Source organism: Sminthopsis crassicaudata, chromosome 4, assembly GCF_048593235.1.
Source record: "Sminthopsis crassicaudata isolate SCR6 chromosome 4, ASM4859323v1, whole genome shotgun sequence".
Lineage (NCBI taxonomy): Eukaryota > Metazoa > Chordata > Mammalia > Dasyuromorphia > Dasyuridae > Sminthopsis > Sminthopsis crassicaudata.
Genome location: NC_133620.1, coordinates 295,317,863 through 295,339,459, shown reverse-complemented (window position 1 = coordinate 295,339,459; position 21,597 = coordinate 295,317,863). Strand labels below are relative to the sequence as shown.

Genomic DNA, 21,597 nt, shown 5'->3' with positions numbered 1-21,597 from the left:
GCCCTACCTATTAAAGGGGAAGGAGGGACTGCCCCGAAGATTGGCTAGGGGCTTCTCGCTTTCTCCAAGAATCTTGGGCAGTGGCGATGTAGATGCCCGAGGCTGCATCCACCCTCCTTCCCCCCTCTCCAGGTTTCTGAAGCCAATTCCGGTCCCTTCCTCTCGGAGGGCACCCTGGCAGTCGCACCCCCCACCCCGCTCCCCCAACTTTGTAAGTTACACAGATTTGCAGTGGTTGGGAGAGGCCCGGTCCTGCCTCCTCCTCCCCTCAAACAAAAGCAGGAGTCGGACGGTTGCAGCGATGTTTTAATAGCAAGTTGTACAAACCAGGCCCATGCACACTTAACACGGTGACCACCTGGGCAATGGGGTGGAGATAAGGAGGAGACATCCCCCTCACCCTTTTTGACCCCGGGGTGGGGGAGCAATTGGCCCATGCAGGCCCCCCATCCCATTCCTCACAGTTCCGTACAATAATGCCCTTCACTGGTTATTTACACCTCTCCCATTCTCCCTTTCTACCCCTTGATCAACAGGAGGGAGCTTGGGGGGAGGGGCAGAAAGAGGAGAATCAGGATCCGTAATAGGACAGGCGCCGAGACAAAAGAATCATGCCAAGACTTCTCCAGGGATCAGAAATGTGAGTGACTGGGATGAGACGTGGGAGACGGACAGACAGGGGAAGCAGCAGATGTGGGAGACGGGGGAGACAGCAGAGGCTGATTGGTGAAAGAACCATGTAAGGCAGGCAGGCAGGCAGGCAAAGGAGGAAGCCCTTCATGGGTATGAGAGCTGCAGACAGGGCTCTGACAGATCACAGCTGAAGAGTAAGGTACGGGTCAGACTAAAGGCCAGGACCAGTAAAAATGGGGGAAGGAGAAGGCTGAAGAAACAGGTATACTAGAAGGAAGGGGGAGGAAACAAACACTTTCCAGAGGCTAAGAGGAGGGTCTATGAGGTCTAAGAGGAAGAGGCTCTATGGAGTTTTGGAGGGAAGTTGTTTCCTATTCCAACAAGGAATCTTATCCCTGTAAAAACCACCCTTTCTCAAGGTAGTGGGAGGGAGTGGTCAGGTGCTCATTTCAGGTTGGGAAAGACCTTCTACCTCCTGGCTTTGCTTCAGTTCCTTCATCCTGTTGGGGAGAGAGAAAAAGAAGTTAAACAGTAATATAGGGTCTTAGAAGGAAATGATTGGTGATGAATATGAAAATGTTTCGCATGACAGTAAAAGTATAAACTGTATCAAATCGCTTGCCTTCTCAATGAAAGGTAATAGGGATGGAGGGAGAGAATTTGGAACTCAAAAAGTTTTAAAAATAAATGTTAAAGATTGTTTTTACATATAATTGGGGAAAAACAAATTACTAAATGCATTTTAAAAAGAAGGAAATGATTGGAGGAATCAATGGGAGGAGCAAAGGAATTGAACATTAATGGGGAAATAAAGTAGTTAAAGAGGGCCAGGTACCTATGTTGACAACGCCTCAGGAAACGAATAATTTTCCTAGCTGCCTGATCCTGCTTCTTGGTAAGGAAGGAGCCTCTGGAAGGAGAGAGAAGGGGATGCTAACAAGATAAAGGAGACTGTACAGGTTCCTCTTCAGTCCCACCTCCCTAAGAAAATTGTATAGGAAAGGGGAAGGTAAGTGAGAGTAAAGACAGCTCAGATAGGGAACTTTTAGGTATAAAGAAGACAATTCTGACAATTACAGTGGAGAGAAGAGGGAAGTGGGGTACATATAAGGCAGCAGTTTTCTGTGCAGTCTGGAAGCCGTCATAGCTCAAGAACATACTTGCCACGAGGAGGCAGAGGTCCTGAAGGCCCAGAAGGGCGGTGGTAGGGTCCAGGTCTGCATCGATAGGAACGGTAGTGCTGTTGAATTAGTACAGCAGCCCGTCTACTCTGCTGAAATCTCTTCTGTTCATAATAACTTCGAAATTTGCTCTGGATCAGGATGGCTGCTTGGGTCATCTTCTTATAGAGTGCAAACTGGAGGACAGAATTCAGGGAATGGAGACCAAACATGATCAAAAGAGAGAAAACAACATTTATATAATGTTTTAAGGTTTGAAAAGCACCTTCCTTAAAACCATTTTGAGAAACTTAATGTACATATTATATCTATGTTACAGCATGAAACAGAAATTCTGAAGTTGTAATCATATAACTACTAAGTATTTGAGGCAGTATATGAAGACATTGTATTCCATAGTTATTTATTTACTCTAGGTGAGTCTCCAAAAAGGCAGAGAACTTAAGAGGCCTGTTCTCACTACAGGCCTCTTCATGAGAAGAGATACATCCTTCCTCTGATATGCATGCTCCTTACTCCCAAATAAAATACTCACTTAATTACCTTAAGTGCAATCCATGTTAGCTTGTGGGAAAAGAAGTGGAATTAGAGCAAAAAAAAGCCAAGGAGGTGCTCAGGAAACAGTAAGTATTTGGAGGTGGGGTGGTATATCTTACCTGCTTGTACTTTCGGTAACAGCGCTGGATCACAGCTGCTGCTATCTCCTGCTGCTCCTTAAGTCGATGGCCCTTGGGAATGGGTGGAGCAAGGAAAAACTTGAAGATCCTCAGTCCCTAACATTTCCCCCCAGGGACAACCATGATTCCCCACTACATTCAACGTTCATAGACCTGTCTTATAGTCCTTTCAATAATCTTGCTTCCTTGACTTGGCCTGTGTCTGGAACCTAATTATCCTACCATAATTAACAATTCTGGGCTCCAGTACAATCTTCTCATCCCAGAACCCATCTAAGACTTGTCCCTCTGAGTTGCATAGGCCTATAAACCTAATATATACTTTACCACATACTAATAATTATTATCACACTGAGTTTTTATCTACTGGCTTTTCCTTGAGTACTCTCTTTTCCTATGCCCTTCAAATCTCACATCTTTTGGGACTTTGTATCTTATTTCCAGAAAATTGGAATATTTCTATCGGAATCAATAATAGGAATGATGTTGAATGCAGAATTAGTTCTCAGGGCCCACATTTGAAATGCCCTTCCTTTCTTATATTTACTCTTGAACCATAAACTCAGTAACTGATCTCCACTCTGTTCTTTCTCTCTGGCACCCATTTCTTCCTTTTACTCATTAAATGACCTTAGTCATATACTCCCAGAAGCCATATCTCACTTTATTCCAATCCATTATGTCAAATATCACCTAGCACTCTTTATAATCCATAGGATAATTAATGAGGGAAGTATCTGCTATCTGCCCCTCCCCTTTCTATGTCTTGATTCCTAACACTGTAACAATGTGCTGCACCTCTAATTTCCCCTCAACCTTGTACTTGCGGAAGGGAGTCTGGATGACACGGCCTGCTTCATACAGCTCCCGCTGCTCATGATCAGAGAGCGTTAGAAGTGCAAAGTCATTTTCCATTTTCCCATTAGCTGAGGCCCCAAGGAACTCTGCCCAAGATGGGGCAGGGGGAGCAGTCAGGTGACCCCCTTCAAAGGGTAGCTTGCTGTTTCAGGGAGCAGAGAAAGAAAGGTATTAAAGCGCTACCACCCTTTCCTTTCCATCCCAGGAGTTTCTGTGGAGAGATACAGCCTGATAATTGAGTTTAAAGAGCTAATTGCTCTTCAGGAGTCTAGAATTGTGGGCAAGGTTGAGTCCTTTTCTAGACTGGATACCAGAGATTATATCTACTCTACCCAAAGTCCCTGGGTCACAGGCTAGTAGGGCCCTGTTTCCTCTTTGTCCAGTTGTAGGAGAAATGGACAGAGGATCCATCCTGAGTGTGGTCACCTGTGCTGGGTGAGGCTAGGGAGATGGTCCACATTCTCCAGGTAACTAGCCAGCCAAGACATAGTCTCACTGAGCCCCATGGCTCCAGTCTTTTCTTGAAGAGGGCCTTCAGCCTCAGGCTCAACTCCAAAGTCTTCCTGTTTAATCCGGTCTGGTGTTGCCTCAACAATCTGATTGGCCAAAGAGATCATGTCCACCTGGTAGAAAACATAACAAAAGATCCCACTCATCATTATGGTGGGTCCTCATTATGCCTTATAAATAATTGAGCATTAGTCCTATTTCTATTAGTCCTATTTCACTGCCATTGGCTGAAGCCCCACTAAACCTTTCTTCCTAATTCCCTAACTTCTCTTATCATGTTAGAATACTTACTGAATTACTATTATAGCCCAGTGCTAGATGGCTCAGAGGGTAGGGCTTGGAAAAGTTCAAAATCCAGCCTCAGACTCTTACTAGCTGTGTGATCTTAGGCAAGTCACAACCTCTGTATGCCTTAATCCACTAGAGGAAGAAGTGGCAAACCACTCCAGTATCTTTGCCAAGAGAACTCCATGGACAGCATTAACATTAAGTCAGATGAGACTAAACAACAGGCACTAAGGGGAAGACAAAAAGTGAATGAAAATTTCTCTGTCCTTGGGGGATTTATAATCTTCCTGGAGAGATAAACACATTCTAGGAATGAAGTTCAAACTCCTTGGCCTCATATTAAAGACTATAAACTGCCTCTCCATCTCCTACCTACTTTTTCCCTACAAAGACTCTACTCCAGCCAAATTAATCTACTCATTATCCCATGTTTATTGCTGCCTTTGCTCAAACTACTTTTCTGTCTTAAATCTTTTCACCCCCTTCTCTTCCCTTAAGTGTAATCCTTCTTTAAAGGTCCAGCTCAGGTTCTACCATGTCTTCTAGGAAGCCTTTCTCAGCCTGCTCTTGATCACTACTCGTTCTGTGAATCCACTATCAATATTCTACACTTGACACTAAGCATATACTACCATTCTTTTATTTAATTTTAAATTTTTTATGGGAATGTCCTTCCCAATTAGAGTGTAAGCACTTCAAGGGTTAGGCGTATCTTAGAACAGAACATAGTACAATACATATAATATTAAATACATATGATGAGACAAATAAAAAATATATTCTTTCATTCTCAGGAGTTTATAAGTTTTTAGTGTAAGCATATCACTGTCCAATTTATTAGGTAAGATTCACGGGTACTGAAAAAACATGGGTCAACTTTGTCCACCCTAATGCCTTCCAGGACCAAACCACTCTAGAAAAGAAACTTTTGGTCTTTTCATAGATTCTCTAGGATTCTCTCCCTGCTTTTTCTAACCTCTTCTCTTCCACCTTCATTCACAAGTATCCTGAAATCCTCACTCCCTAGACAGTTTGATAAATACCTGTATTATGTCCACAGCCTGATGGCAATCAACTTCTTTTGAACTGGCCCCATAACCTGGGATTGGAGCCTCTACTGTGGAGTCCTCACTCACAGAGGGAGGTGAGGGAAGTCCCTGTGAGTTACTGGCCTTATACTCCATGACTAGGTTGGGAGTTTTGGAGAGACCATGAGAAGACTGGCCTGGCTGTGTCACCTCAGTGGCTTCCTCCAAAGTAGGCAAAGGAGCAGGAGGGGGACTGCTGTCTGGGGCACTAGAACAGGCTGAAGTGACAGAGAACATGCCATCTGACAACTCTGAAGATGAGGAGACACTGTGCAGACCTAAAAGGGTGGGAGAAAAGGGAAAGATTCAGCAATTCAAAAAGTTATTTATAATCAAAGTAAGTGCCATCCAAAGTAGCCCTACTAGTTCCTCCTACATCTTTTACCCTTTTCACCTAATGGTTACATCCTACTATTACTCCCTGTTTCTAGACTACCTCTTTTATTTTCTACCCTTATGGCTGCAATTGTTTTTCCCCTCCATCCTATCTCTCTTCCTCTAAGCTACTTCCCACCCCAAAGCTTCCCTCTCCTCTCACATTTCTCAAATCCATTCCTTGATTCCCCTTACTTTTTTCTTTCCTGTTTCCTGTCAATATCCTCACCAGTGTCAGAACTAGCAGAAGACAGTAAAGGGGTAGGTAGGGGCTCAACTGGAACTTCCTTTCTCTGTAGCTCTTCTAGACATCGGGCAAGTTGTACATGCCCCCGGGAATGTGCCACAAACAGGGGTAGTCGGCCAAGAGAATCAGGGATGTTCAATGCCTGGCGGTTCCATTGGAAAAGGAGAACAGCCGCTTCTAGGTGACCTAGGGCACAGGCCCACATCTAGGGAAGAGAGGGTTGGGATGGAAGAATAGACAGTAAAGGCTAGACACAATACCTTTATCCTTCCCCTAAGAAGTCAACCATTCAGTCTATGACTTTATCTCCACATCCCTTTATCTCTGTTCCTCTCAAAGGATTTAAGTGTCCTTACTCTTTCCCCTCTGACCACCCACCTACCCCAGTTTCAGTAGCCACTGAGGGATCATGAATCTTGTCTCCTTACCAAAGGAGTGCAGGAGAAATGATCCACATTAAGTGGATCCACCTCTTGTTCCAAGTCCAGGCTTTCTGCCTCCATAGTCCTGGAGGTGGCAAGAGAAGGACAGGAATAAAGGAAGCTAATCAGAGCACAAGAGGGTAAATCCAAGTTGAGATTGGACTAAAAGGGGCAGACATCAAGGAGATGAGGGACCAGAGGTCAAGACATCTAGAAGGGCAAGTCAGGGTGAGGGTATGAATAGGGTCAAGAAACCTTAAGAAATTAATAGGTTATGGAGTACTTTAGGCCTAGGAGACAAGGCCAAGGACATCTATATTTTCTTGGCTCCCAATTTCTAACCTCTCCTCAATCCCATATTGTTTACCTATAATAACCCCGCCCCCCACTTTACTGATTTCTATCTGACCCTGGAACTACTATTCTGGCCTCCACCTTCCAACCCACTCCCCACCCTTTCCCTTCCCAACCTGTACTCACCTCCACTGGCTCAGGGTCTCAATGAGGCGAGCATAGCCCTGGGCTGCTGCCAGGTGAAGGAGACTCATACCCCGGAAGGGTCCCCCGTGTACCAGGTGATCAGGGCCCCGCCAGCCATAACGAGGGATCATACGTTCTACTAGGACCACCACACGGGCCTCAAACCCAGGCCCCAGGACACCTCCCTGTAATACACACAACCTCATCCAAAGGCCTAGGTTTTGGTCTCTTGGCTTCTGCTAACTTTAGGGGCCCAGGTATCTTGTCTTCTACTGGCAGTAATTTATCCTAGTGCTCACTAACCCTGCCTCCTGCCTCAGGCACCCAAACATTTTCTCCCATAGTCTTCAAACAGCCTTAATCCTACTGTTAAATTCACCTACTGAGACCCAAATATTCTTCTCCTACTTCCATTTTCCAATTCTATCTTTAGTCTCCACTTCCCTCTAGAAATCAGGCCTCCTGCCTTTTAGTTCTTTCCAGACCATTCTGGTTAGGCATCTAGGTATCTTTGTCCCTAAAATAGTGCCATATAGTTTCCAGTTCACTGGTATAAATCAGGACCACTAGATCTTTTAAGATCATCCTGTTTCCTTCCCCAGTTTCTCCCCCTTTCTAGAACAGAAAAAGTTGGAGGAAGTAGGCATGCCACAATGGCACCCACAATAGCTATCCTTGGAAGAGAAGGTAGTGTTGGGAGATATGGTATACTGGGAAGAGAAAAGGGGAACCAAGTTAAAGAGGTCAGAGGAAGGAAGAAAAGTAAGGAGGGTCAAACACCACAGCTGCTTGCTTATGGGAGGTGTGGCATTTTCCCTCTCTCCAAATACCTGCACTGGGTGAGGGTCAGGAGCTGGGGGAGGAGCCTGTCCAGCTGCTGCCATTTCTGCCATCCGTTTTTCCATCTGCTCTAGTCGCTCCAGTATGGACATCCGGAATTGGTTGTCTTGTAGGGGAAAGGAATAGGAGATTGAGTTGGAAACAATGGAAACAAATGTTCAAACACCGGAAATGAGAAGTATCCCAAGATCTAAGAGGAAAAGAATACTCAAAAAGAAAGATATTTTCTTCAAACCTGAACTAGAGACCCTGACTCAGAATACAATTTGAACATCTAGATCCCAAATCAATTTACATGATAATACAGAGAGAATGGCAAAGGTTGGGTAATGAGTTTTGGAAATCTCTCCTAATTTGTTCACAGGGGTGTCAGAAAGTAAAAACTTGAACTTTGACTCCAAAGCCAGTGCTTTGGCTATAGGAATTTCTAAAATTTTTAACATTGAGAATTTCACCAGAAAAAAGCTGTCAGGATGGGGCACAAACAATGATGATAGGTTGTTTAAAAAAACATATTAATGTTCATAAAATTTTTTCACAACAATGCTGTCGTCTGCACCATTTTACAAAGAGGGAAAGAAGGCCAACATCACACAACTATTATATGGATAATTTGGACCTTGGGGGCACATCTCCAGACTTCAGGCTCACTATTGTTCACTATATTACATTATAGCTTTCTTTTCCTATAAGATGGCTGAAGAGGGAAAAAAGAGATGAAAAAAAAAAACCAAACCAAAACACCAAGACAAAGAATATAGAGGAACTTTGAAAAACTTTGAAGGAAGACAGATAACCTAAGCATTAGGCCCCAAGGACGTTCTCGGACAGGAATAGCCAAAACCCAGAGAAGGAAACAGAAAAAGCTTCAGGGCTTAGAGATGGAGTATAAGAAATCTGGGAAAGAAAAGGTAAAGAAGAAAGTTGTTATAGATCAAGTAAAAATAAGAACTAGGCCCTGGACATAACTGGAGAGCTAGAAGCTAGAGAACTCTGCAAAAGTAATTTTCTTAAGCACAGGTTTATATTCCTCCTAATCCTCCAAATTTTAAATAAATTCCAGTGGCTCTCTATCACCTCCAGGATGAATTATAAAATTCTCTACTTGTTCAAAGTCTTTTATAACTTAGCCATCTACCTCTTTTCAATCCAGTGACACTGATCTCTTTCCTGTTCCTGGAAAAAGTAACTCCATCTCTCAGCCCTAGGGATTTTTACTGTCTCCTATGCCTGGAGTCCTCTCTGTCTTCCTTCAAGTTCTAACTAAAATCTCACCTTCTACAGAAGTCTTTCCCAAACCCTCTGTTGAATATTCATTTCCCATTTATCCTGTACATGACTTGTTTTGTACAAAGTTGTTTGAATCTTGTCTTCCCTATTAGATTGTGAGTTCCTTGTGGATACAAACTATCTGGCATAGAATTGCTTATTGACTTACAGACTAGATTTCCAACCAACTCCCTCAAAGAAATGGAAACCAATTAGCTACAGGGATTACAGGAATGTATAATTGCGTTTGGTGGGATTAGGTACTTACCATCTAAGGACAGCCAGTCAAGTGGTGTGCTGGGAAGAGCTAAAAACCGTCGAGCACGGTACTCAAAGAGCACAGAGGCAGAGAGTGGGCCCTCTTCTCCTGCCACCTGAAGAGATACCAACCCTGCCTCATGAGCTAGAGAAGACAAAGGGAGAGGGAGAAGAATGTCAATTTCTTTTACTGAGAAGCAACTTCAGAGACCTGAAGCAAAGTCCTGAGACCTTATCCTGCCCATACTCTTGCTTTACATCTTCCAGAGGATGCCAAAAACCTGGATGTTTGGAGAAATGTGCTCCTTGGCAATGGTGACTCCAAGTGTTTGGCCAGATAAAGTCTGAACTCTCTACACCTTGACTGGTGAAGAGATCCCACTGTTTTCTCCCCTCATTATCATCTATCTTAACTACTGAGTAAAAGAGGAAAAAGTTTTCAAGGAATGGAGTCTAGTTTGGCTTATGACTTGGCTATTCTCATGGCCATTTGAGTGTAAAACTTAAGGTCCTGACTGGAAGCTCTATTCTTTTCATCTCTATACCTCCAGGCTCACAAGATAGTGTGGTATGGAAGGAGTGGAACATACAACACAAGTGTGAATAGGTGGGTCATTCCTATGATTCCTTGATTGTTTTAGAAACTGCATCTTCCTGTTTATCAGGGATGAAATCATTGAAGTTTTTCTCTGATCCTGGTTGATAGGCATATTAGAATAGGATGTCTCTTAGCAATGGGTCTGGGCTATGAGGCCAGGGTTCATTTTAGCATCCTGGGATTGAAATCAGTAATAAAAATAGTGATTCAATCTATATAGTGCTTTATAGAATGAAAAGCCCAACCATCATGTGAATTCAGTAGTGGTAAGAATCATTTGTATGTCATGTAAGAGAAAATTACTTGCCTATAATCATATAACTAGTAAGTAGTAGAGCTAGGATTTGAACCCAGGTCTTTTGAGTGTTTTCCACTATCCATTTCCATCTCTCAGAGCCCTAAACCTTTTCTCTTTTTGTACCTTGGATTAAATTTGACAGACCCCTTAACTCCATACATGTATAAAGAGACCAGACAATACAAAATAAGGTTCAGATAAGTTAAATGACTTGCCTAAGGCACACAATGAATAAGAACAACTGAAACTGGAAGCCAAATCTAACTCCAAGTCCAGGATTCATTTTACTGCCCCATATTGCCTCCTTAGTCCTGGTTACTCTGGAGAAAACACTAGAGACTAGATTAAGCCATAACTTTGGTGACCTTCTGGTTCTTCCCTATTAAGTCCCCAGCCTTCATTAATGGTTGAAGCTTGCATCTAAAGACTATCTCCCCATATCTTATCAGTGCTTTCCACTCTTTCATACCAGGACAATAGCAGCGCAGGACACCAGCCTGGACAAGTGAGGCTGGCACAAGGATGTGGTCGAAGACACAAGAATAACGCTCTGAGACCTCTGTCCAAGGGCCTGTGATCAATACCTTGACCCCACCCTGTGAACAAGTAAATAGTCTCATCTAAATAGACAGTAACCGAAATTGGGAATACCCTCTGAATAATACACAGGACATCCCAAAGGGTTCCAATATAGTTAAGTTAAAAAATATACCAAGACTTTTGGGATATGCTGTATATGGTAAGATAATTGAGGAAGAAGGAACATGGAAAACAAGAGGGGCCACATGACTTAAAAATTTGAGGGAAGTTACAGAATCTAGATCATAGACTACAAGGGAAATATGGCTATAGTTACTGTGGTAACTTAGGTTTAAGGTAAAACTCAAAATAGGACTAGGACAGTAAATATTGAGGGTAAATGTTGAAAAAATATGATACTTACCTCTGGATAGGACCACTCAGGAGAGAAGTCAGTGATAATGCTAAGAGATGGTGGGCCAGGAGCACTTGGAGCCTCTTCACTGATCAGATCCCCCATGAGGTCTGGGAAGGAAGACAAGCTGAAAGTTTCTAGTTCACTGGTCCCCCCTGGTCCTCCAAACAGCCCTTCACCTCTTCCAGGTCGGACTGATGGCTCTATGGATGGAGATGAGGAGACTGTGGCAGGCCCAGTTCCCATCCCACCTGCATCATCTTGGATAAAGAATCGGTTTCCTTCTTTTCCTTCTCCAGACTTAGGAGTTGTCCCTTGATTAGATGTCACAGGCTCCAGAGCAGCAGCAGGTTCCAGGGCTATGCAAGGTGTTCTGATTGCCTTCACCTCAGGGAAATTAGAACTCACCCCTAGCCCACCCCCATAAGTCTGGCCTTGACTGGGATTGTTGAAAAATCGATCAGGATCAAAGGCAGGACTGGGAGGGCCAGCTGGGGCAGGAGGCTGAGGGCTTAGCACCAGGGCCAGGCCCAGGGAGGGCCCAAACTCAGGCTGAGAAGCCAAGTGCCTGCTAGGAGTTAAACCCCCAGTGAGCTGCTCTAAACCTGTCAGCAGGAGGAGAGCAGGTCCTCCCCGGGGCAATCCTCCTGGAGTTACTGGAGATCTGAGGCTAATCTCAGAAGGTTCAGCAAAACCAGAAGAAGAGGAGGAAGAGGAGGAAGAGGGTGAAGTATCAACCTTGGGGAGCTCAGAGGATTCAGTAAGGGGTGGAACAGCCTGTGGAAGGGGCTCAGGGGGTCTTGGAGGTGGGATTGGGGGTATGGCCAAGGTCCGAGGCTCAATTTTAGGAGAGATGATTCGGTGCTTGGTGTTGCTGCACTTGTGGGGTAGGGTCCCCGTGGAACCTGTAGTGAAGAATGGGGTAGAAAAGAAAGAAAAGGAGTAGAGTAAGACAACTTTGCAATTACTCTCCAGTAGATACTTTTTATCCATTAAGACCCCAATATAGATAGATGTGTAATAATGCTTATGGCCATTGGGGCAGCAGAGATGCCACAAATTCTGGCTGGACAGGTACTGCAAGGAGAAGAACACAGGGAATTGTAGGGTTTCTAGGGGAAAGGAAACAGGCTGGTGGAGAGAAAGAAAAAAGGCAGTGAGCTGACGCCTATACTTAAATAGTGCACAAAGATTGAGGGAGGGAGTCACAACGATAAATGATACAGTAAGAAACTGGCCTAAAGCCTGGGAAGGTATTTCTGGAAGAAAAGATGGGGCCCTGAGGAATAAGTCCTCAGTCCTACTGGACTGTTAGGAAAGAATGTGCAAAATATATATAAATTAGCATGCAAACAAATATAAAAGATGTTTTTGTCCCCAGTGGGGAATAGAAGTCAGAGTCAGAAGGAGCCCTCGGGTATCATCACTAACCGAGCCCTCCGCTGCAGAGGCAGGCATGGGTACGGGGCAAGGGCTTGGCCTGGTGGGTATCCAGAATCTGCTGCACCAGCTGTTCCACTGAGAACTCACCTGCCCCATTCCCACAGCTCCACTTGATGCCATGAACTGAAAAGGGGAGGAGGGAGGGCCTGCTGTGTGAACCTAAGAAAATCCAGTCCCTAAATTCCCCCTGTTATCCCTTTCTCCCTCACTGGACTACAACTCCCATGATGCTATGGGACTAGTAGCCTAGGAAAAGTTTCTGTTCTGAGCTTTCCTGGGATATGTAATTTCTATCTTTCCCTTTTCCCCACCACTTCTGCATTATAAGGCCTTGAGAATCCACCAGCATTTCAGCTCCCAAGAGCAAAGGGATCAAATTTCCTCACTAGCTATAGAGAGCTGGTCACTTCAGAGGCACCTAAAAGTCATCCTGGCTTCTGTGAGGGTACCCTGAGACCCACTTTTACTCTGGGGTTCTTACACATGGGCTTCAGTTGCCCCACCAGCTCCTCCCTGGACCACTTGAGCCATTCCCTTCGATCGTTGCTGATGGAACAAAGGATGGGGCCACAGCCCTTCCCACAATCTTCTAGGGCAGGGACATTCAGGTAGTGCACAAGGACGATGTCAGGGTTCTGAGGGCAGTAATGGTAGACACAGGGTGCCAGTAGACACTGGGACCTAGATGTTCCGCCCCTTAGTACTTAGTTCCCTTCCCAGAATTCTATTCTTCTCCACCTCCCTCAGCAGCTTTTTAGCTTTTATTCCTCCCTCATAAATTCCCATTCCTCCCAAATACCCAGGTGTTTGGCCTTCTAAGTGCATTACCCTCTTTACTCTAACTCAACTTCTTTCCTCTCTCAGAGCCCAGCCTTTTCTCTCTTCCCTCCCTCCCAAGAATCTGATTCCCCAATCCCCTCAATACCTGTAGCAGCCAGTAACAGCGCCGATGGAATGTGGGAACAATGGAGGAGTGAACATAGCAGCCATAGAGACACTGCCAAGAGATAGTTGGAGGGGAAGGCTGCTTCCCACCTCCTCTTCTCTTTAGTCCCTCTCAAATAATTCATCTCCCCCATGAGTCACCCCCATTAACCTAGGTATCCCCAAACCCAAATAGCATAGAGTTAAGGAGATGAAAAAAAAAAGAAGGGCGTTAAGTATTCAGTACTTTCAAAGTAGAATCTTCTAGGAACATCCATGACATAGGTATTAGAACATTGAAAAAAGGAGGAATGATAAAAGCTAAGATTTGGGACTCAGACCACATACAAAGATTTATAAAGAAAGCATCTGAGGAACTAGGACATGGATGAGTCCCAGTGAGAAACAAAGTGGAGGGCCAGACAACTGGGTTACTGAAAGAAATGGAGAACCAGTTTACAGCCCAAGAAGTGAGATGGTTGACCTAAGATTGTGGCTGGGAGAGGTAACTATAGTAACACTTGGATTTTAGGAAGGGAGGCAAAGCATGAATGATTAAAAACTAAAGCAGAGGAAGAACAGGACTTCAAACTCTAAGGATCTTCCCCTACCTCCATGCCCTGCACCTTAAGTTTCATGTGGTCCTCTCGAGTGGTCTTTCCATCCTTCCGCTTCTTCCAGCAGTAGCCATCTTTTCGGTACTTTACCTTCTTTCGATTATAGAGGATGATGGAGCCATTCTGAGGCCTAGAGAAGCACAGAAGAAAGTAACTAGGTAAAGCAAGCACTGGAATCCTTTGTCCTTAGACTTAATAATCTCTTCCATGTCCCCTTACCTGGTCTTTGGGGAACAGGATAGCCACTCATCATGCTTCTCAAAGGTGATTAAGTAAGAGGCAATCTCCTATGAGGGAAAAAAAAAATGTTCATCCTGTTTTCTTCCTCCTCCTTATTTTTTCTCTGATCCTTTCATTTTATAGTTTTTCTTTTCAAGTTCCTATTCTTACTCTTTTTTGGCATGTCAAAACTCAAAAGGCTTATTCACTACCAAGTTCTGGATGCTGGAGGGAATGTCCCAGGAATAGGCCCTGTTAAGGCTTGACTGTCTCTTAATAACAGCCAAAAGGAAACTCAGAAGCTCTATTTTCTCTGACTTGACACAAAAAAAACTATGACCCTCTCTTTTTTCCCCAGGAGCTTTTCACAGAAGGGCTAAGTGAGATTTTCCTTTTTTTTTTTTTTTTTGCCTTGTAAATGCATGAGAGATACTTCTTTATTCTGTCACTGACATGATCAAGAGCATCCTAACACCTCCTTATGTTCATTTTCCAACACAAACTAAGTGAGATTTTCCAAAAGCTATTTATTTTCCCTGACTCGTTTGAGTCAACAACAAAAATCTGATCTTTTTCTTCCACTAGATACTTTCCATTCCCACTGCCTCCACCCTAGTTCAGGTCTTTATCATCTCAAATTTGGAATTACTGAAATTCTTTTCTCCCTATCAACTGGTTTTTCTTCCTATTATCAGATTAATAATCTTTTATCACTCTCATGTCATGCTTCTTATTCCATCTGTTCAAAAACATATAAACAGCTTCTCACTACATAACAGGTAAAGTCCAAATTTCTTGGTCTTGCATTCAAGAATTCTTTCCTTCCACACCCCCAATTCCAACACACATACAATATTCCCCTAATCTTCTTCTCCAACCTAATCTACCTTTGTTTCTTCACATGATCAACTATTCATCCTAGCCACACAAATGCAAAGTAGTCTAGCTTCCAATTCAACTCATGATGATTCCCTCATTTGGATGTTTCTCATCTTTTCATCCATTTTCTGGGTATCCAACATGAGGTCTTTGGCCAAATGCAGCTAAGATTAACAAAACAATGCCTTGCTCTCTAAGCTAGGACTCTTAGGTTACTAGAGCCTAATCATCAGCCTGCCACTACAGCTATGTAATTGCTCCCAGGAATCATATTACAATTAGATCAATTAATAACTATAATGATAAAAAAAAATGTCCATCACATATATGGCTTTCTGAAGTGGCCTGTTACTGAAAAACAAACATACAAATCCTTAACCTGTGTGAATTCTGCCCATCCTTTAAGTCGCAATACTTTCTCATTTAAATAAAGTTTAAATTACAATGAATCTTTGAGTAACTTCATTCTGCATGTAAATACATGACTAGAAAAAATAAAACTTAATAGTGGTATGAAAAACCAAAATTTAAATTATTTTCTGGCTTTAATAGAGGGAACATGGGCTATGAAGGAAAAAAAATGTAACAGTCTTATGCCTTCAGAAGCTTATATTCTATTAAACCTTAGAGGTTACAGAAGCCATCTAATCCAATCTCGTCATTTTATAAATGAATAAACCAAGGCTCGTAAACCCAGAGCTTCTGTGTACAAATATAGTATTCTTTTAATTACACCACGTTGCCTTTCCCTCACCAGCCCAAATTACAACCATCTCTCCATCCTGTGATACCCCATAGCACCTATTATCTGTATTATTGACACTGATCAACTATGGATAACTAAATTATGTTTTTATACCAAATCAACCCATCAAACCAATGAAGAGTTTTTGAGTTCTTTTATCTTCATGGTACTCACAGTACTACATTGGATAGTTGAGGGTTCCTGCCTTCAAGGAGTTTATGGTATAGTTATATAACTGAAATAAAATTTTAGTTTTTAATTTTAGTTAGTTGTTTCTTTAGCTAACTATAAGCTTGATAGGGTGCCCTAAGTGCTGTAGGTGGTTAATCACTTAATTGCTGATTGATATATGGCAGGGGTTCTCAAACTATGGCCTGCAGGCCAGATGCGGCCCACTGATGATGTTTATGCAGGCGGATGGGTTATGGCAAATGGGCTGAGGGGCGGAGACAGAGTGTGAGGTTTTTTTTTTACTATAGTCCGGCCCTCCCACAGTCTCAGGGACAGTGAACTGGCCCCTGTTTAAAAAGTTTGAGGACCACTGGTGTATGGATACCAAGACACACATACCTGTCAAAAACAAAATTAAGCCATTCCCCTCTTCTGACCTATATCAGGCCTTCTATATCAAGGACAAAAGCCTTTCCTCCCACCCTTGTCTATATAGCATCCTTGGGAACCTCATTTGTGTTCCATCGTAGCCGTTCAGGAGGCAGTAGGGGGCATCTGGGAAGACATTCCAATAACTTTTTGGGGAGAAAGATCTTCAGGTGATGGCTGTTCTCTGAAAAGAATCGGAAAATAGGAGTCAATGTCCTCTTACTAGAGAATGAGAAAAATGAATCTAAAGGACTGACAAAGTTCCTTTCAACCCTAAAATTTTGAAAGCTGGTGCATTGGGCGGGGAGAGAGGGAGAGCAACAGAGAACTCACCAGCAACTTCAGTGGTATCCTTGTTATTCATGGTGAAGGTAGCTCCAAATGACAAGGTCACCCTCTGCCTGATGGGCCAGGAAGAGGAAACATATGTCCTGGAAGAAGATAAAGCGGGCTCATACTCAGCATCTTCCTCCTTCTTACCCCACCAAAGAAAAGAACACAGTCCTTGGGAAGTTGTAGTTCTTGAGGGGGAAAGACTGGGGGTGGAGAGTTCTGAAGAATAGCTTCAGGAAAGGAATATAGAGAGGACTGGAAAAACAGAAAGATTTGGAATGGGAACCAAACTGTATAAAAAAAGGGATAACTTGGAGGATAAGGATAAGGGAACTAAGTTATAGAGAAACAGATTTAGAGCTAGAAAAGACTTCAGAAATCTAAAACTCCCTCATTTTCTAGTTGAAATTACTGAGGCCTGAAGAGGCATGTTAAACTAGCCAGTTCCTGACAGAGTGTCTTTCAAGCCAGCCCCCTTTCCACTGCATTGTAAAGAGCCAGGGGATGGCAACTAAACATGAGGGCTAAGGGAAGTGGGGGAAATAAACCAGAATTGTGTCCTTCACAAGACTGAGAAAACCCGGGCCTTTGGGGGCCATATAACCCTGAAGCAGAAAATGTCCCGAAGAATGGTCTGGGGACCTGAATGTTGGACCTCTGGACAGGGAGAAGCTGAGGGTAGAATACTTCGGTGCCTCCGACAATGTCCCCTCCTTTTGCAGTTTCTAAATGAAGGACCTCACTGAAGACTTTCTCAAATGCCACTGGAGCCCTGGAGAGATGCTGGGACTCGTTCAGCTCCTCCGCGCTGCCTCCCAGACCTCGCGCCGTCTCTTTCCCACAGCCTGGCTGCTCTGTCCCATCCCAAACGGAACCTCCCATCCCGCACAGGAGCAGCCTTGGCTTCACGTCTCACCAGACTCTCCACTAAGGGCCAGAGCCCCACCTTTCCGAGAAGCGAGGGGAGGCGGCCGGGAGATCTCGGCTCGGACTGGGCTGGGGTAACGGGGCTGGGGCAATGGTCCCCGAGCTGCGCGGGGCTGGGGAAGGGTGACAAGACCCGACCGTGGCAGAGCGTGTGTGTGTGTGTGTGTGGGCGCGCGCCCCCGTGGGTGCCATCGTGGAACACCAGTGCAAGGTGCCCGCCAGGTGAAGGCCCTCTAGCAGGGATGCGGCCAAAGCCGAGGTCAAGGAAGTTCGCGCTTCCTCCAGGGACTCCCAGGTGCAGCCGGGTGGGGAGAGACGCCCTCCCCCTCCAGGGGCAGGAGGAGGCTCGGAAGCCACAGGTCCCCCAGCAGGCGGAGCGGGAGAGGTGGCCGTTGGGGGACTGTGCCGAGCGGCGCCCCCTACCGCGGGAGAGGGGGCGGAGGAAGAAGAGAAGGAAGGGAGTGCCGGGAGGGAGAGGTGGGGCGCCGCGGGGTTCTGCGGCGGGGTTCCGCCGCGGGGGCAGGCAAGGCGGACCGGCGCCCCCTGGCGCGGGGTGGGGAGGCCGGCAAGAGGCCAAGGCTCTTACCTCCCGGGGTCCCACTGGCGGCGGCGACGGCCATTCTCCCCCACACCGAGCAATCCCCCCCCCACGCCGGCTGTGACAGCGGCGTCTGACGTCACCGCGCAGGGGGGAACCTCCATTTAAGGGCGGGCGTTCTAGCTTAGATGTTTCACTTTAGCACTGGGCTGCACGTGTTCGTGCTTGAGTGGGAACTGGGTTGAGGAGACTAGGGGGAAGGAGATGAGGAGAGCTCATCCAAATGCGCGCTTGAACTTTTAAGCCCCTGAGAAGCTGTGGGGATGGAGACACCGAAGAAAGCTTCTTCTTGGGCTCTTCTCCAAGCCTAGTTTTAGTTTTCTTCACTTACATCTTCAACCACCCTTTTCCTGCCCATCCCCAAGCAAAAGCAAAACCAGGTTCTAATTTGCCTTGTCTGAGCCACTTTTTAAAAATCGATCCGCCCTGACTTCAGCCCTGACTTCACGTAGCGTGCGTACGAACTAACAGTATAGTCCTGATTTCCCCAAAACGTACAATCTGAAATTCATGCTTCCTTCACGGCTCAGACCAACACAACCTTCTGCTTGAGGTGGAGGCCACTCTTCTCCCCCTTTCTCTGACTTCACCCTTTATGTCTCTTAGGTGTTTTGTGCGCACGTCCCAAAGTCTCAGTGAAACCGTGCTACTTTTTTTGAATGTCCCCAATATGTGTATGTTGCCCCTCCCCTCCCCCATTAGAGTGCAAGCTTGTATTTTTATTTCTAAGGTAGCTGAAACTTACAGGGACTTAGTAACTGCTGAAAAACTTTCCATGAGGACAGAAATTGTTAATCCCAAATGACCCTAGTGATGTCAGAACGTCAAAGTAGTGTCAATTAGATTGAGTTGAGTCAGATCTTAAGGCCTATCCTGAGATCTTATTATGTAGTCGGCCCTCTGATGTCCTTGTCCCCATCCATTGGGATGCATAGCATGAAGGGAACAAAGCGCAGGATGAAGTTTTTTTCCTCGATCAGGTTGCTGAGGACGGCCAGAATCTCATGACCAGGCCTTGCCACATCCCCTCTATACTTCTTAAAGGGACAAGAAGCTATTTCATAGGTTTTGGAGTTGGGAAATCCATTGGACATCCCCCAGGGTGGCAAATTTGCTACCTGATTATTTAATTAAATACAATTTATTCCTCAATTCATGGAATTGATTTATTTCAGGACTTATCTTGAAAAGTACAATTTTCTATTTTCTAAAAGAAAAGAAGGATGTGTATACTATTAAATTAATATCAATATTGTCCAGTATTTTTTACATCAATTTTGTTGTATTAATTTACAAAGCTGTTATAACTGTTACATAAGTCTTACGGTTTTCCTTTATCCACTCTGCATAATTTTAAATCTATTTCTATCCTTTATATTTATTGTTCTTTCTGACATACTCCTAGTTCCATTACATTCATGTACAATTTATTCAGCCATCAAAAATGTTGGACAGTTAACTTTTTTTTTTTTTTTGGTATCATGAATAGTGTTCCTGTATTTTATACCATTGGGTTTTTCATATAAGTAACTTTTGTGGGGAGTATAAACCAAATAGTGGGGTTGCTGAAGAAATGGGCATAAATAAACAGGCAGTTTTTCTCACATAACTTCAAATTTTAAAAAAATAGTTGGACCAATTTATAGGTCCTCTTTTCCCACATTCCCATTCACAGTGAATTTTTTTTTCTCTAGAAAGAATAAGATACTAAAACTAACAAAACATGAACATAAATAATTTATTCTCAGAGAAGTTGAAGAAGCTATAAATGAGCTTTCAAAGAATAATTCCATTATATGCCCCATGTTTTAATGTTTTAAGCAGCAACTTCCCACATTAGTAACAGGAGTTATAGGTTATGATGTTATTTTTTAAGTGTTGGTCAGTTTACCCTGTTTGTTGAGACTTTTTTTTTTTTTTAGCATTCCTTTAGTGTAAGGAAAGAAAGAAGCTATCCTATATTACCTTATATACCTAGTACTATCTACTACTTTCTGAGGAAATGAACTAAACCTAAACTTTAAGTGATTTTCCCAGGGATCTTGGGAAAAACAATAATTTCCCAGGGATCTTGGGAAAGACAATAAGAAAGAGAGGTCGGTCATTCTCTTTAGAGAAGAAGCTTCTAGGATTGATTCTGGATCTGTGAGTATGAGCCCAATACTGAAGGAGATCCCACAGTGGGAGGAAACAAGTGCTTGTGCTAGCACCAGTAACTGTTGTATATGTATAGCTTTTGTTGTTATTCTGTTGTTTTTGACTTTTTGTGACTCCATTGGGGGTATTCTTGGCAAAGGTACTGGAGTGGTTTGCCATTTTCTTATCCAGCTCATTTTACAGATGAGGAAACTGAGGCAAACAAAGTTAAGTAACTTGCCCAAGGTCATACAGTTAAGTGTCTGAGGCTAGATTTGAACTCAGGAAAATATCTTTCTGACTTCAGACCTGGAAGCTATCCACTGTGCCACCTAGCAGCTTTTGTACAAACACCAAAATGCAAATTGAAGAAAAAACTATATAAACTGTGAAAATAACTGCATAAAAATTTTTCTCATAAAAAATTTAACATAAAAAAGTAATGTTCTTTTTGGTTTTCTTGAGGTCTTGGAGCAGCCTTCCTTTCAGTAGAGTAATCACTACAAGAATAACCAGGTGTTAAAGTGCAAAGTCTATTTTCTCCTTCACAATCTAGTTTCCTTGCCTGGAGTCTGGGCCAAGCTTTCTTAGAGTCTTTCAGACCGACCTTGGTCTCAGTGGAGGAAGTGCAGGCGGCCAGACACCACTGTGGTGTGAGATGAAGTGAATGAATCTGGCTCTGCCCCTGGCTGAGTTTGTCCCAGCTTATATGCTCTACACTGAGTATAAACCAATCATTATATCACTAGGAAACCATTATTTGTTGTAAGATTAAATCAATCATACTGAATTTAGAGAACTATTAAGCACCATGCTAAACTAGACAACCATTGTCGTTATCAATTCCACTGAGTTATAACACTTTGTTTGAGTTCTGGCCCAAAACAAAAAAACCTACAAGAAAGTGACCCAAATCTCTAAAACTAAGCCTTATTCCCAATAGCAAGATAGTCTTAGGGTGTGAACAAATAGCTCTCAAAAGAAAAGTAAACCATGAATAGCCATTTAAAAAGTACTGAAAATCACTAATAGAGGAATTCAAATTAAAACAGTTCTGAAATGTTACCTCTGTAGGATGAGAAATCTAATTTAAAAATGACTTCTCAGAGATCTCTCAAAGTGAAGAATAGAAGTTTTATTTAGGCACCTCATGAGGACGGGACATTCAATAAACTAGGGTCTCCAGTAAAAAGGAGGTTACCCTTTCAGAAGTCAGGGGA

At 43.7% G+C, this 21,597-nt stretch overlaps 1 protein-coding gene across 12 annotated transcripts; it reads right to left on the bottom strand.

Annotated features, from left to right (window-relative positions):
• Nucleotides 1-288: 288 nt before the first annotated feature.
• CAMTA2 (calmodulin binding transcription activator 2) lies at nt 289-18,298 on the bottom strand. 12 transcript variants are annotated; one of them, XM_074264950.1, is made up of 24 exons: nt 18,230-18,298; nt 16,717-16,814; nt 16,464-16,567; nt 14,160-14,227; nt 13,935-14,070; nt 13,325-13,396; nt 12,881-13,034; nt 12,388-12,522; nt 11,208-11,861; nt 10,966-11,066; nt 10,492-10,618; nt 9,137-9,271; nt 7,590-7,705; nt 6,760-6,944; nt 6,286-6,364; nt 5,840-6,062; nt 5,191-5,513; nt 3,776-3,972; nt 3,308-3,491; nt 2,471-2,542; nt 2,358-2,378; nt 1,794-1,990; nt 1,469-1,543; nt 289-1,133 (listed from the first exon to the last, which is right to left on the bottom strand). In XM_074264950.1, exons 2-24 carry the CDS (start codon nt 16,745-16,747, stop codon nt 1,070-1,072), a joined length of 3,453 nt encoding a protein of 1,150 aa, XP_074121051.1. In that variant the 5' UTR covers nt 16,748-16,814; nt 18,230-18,298; the 3' UTR covers nt 289-1,069. The 12 variants fall into 12 exon arrangements, with proteins under 12 accessions (XP_074121051.1, XP_074121044.1, XP_074121054.1 ...); XM_074264943.1 differs by having other exon boundaries at nt 10,966-11,861; XM_074264953.1 differs by having other exon boundaries at nt 5,386-5,513; nt 10,966-11,861.
• Between the last annotated feature and the right edge of the window lie 3,299 nt (nt 18,299-21,597).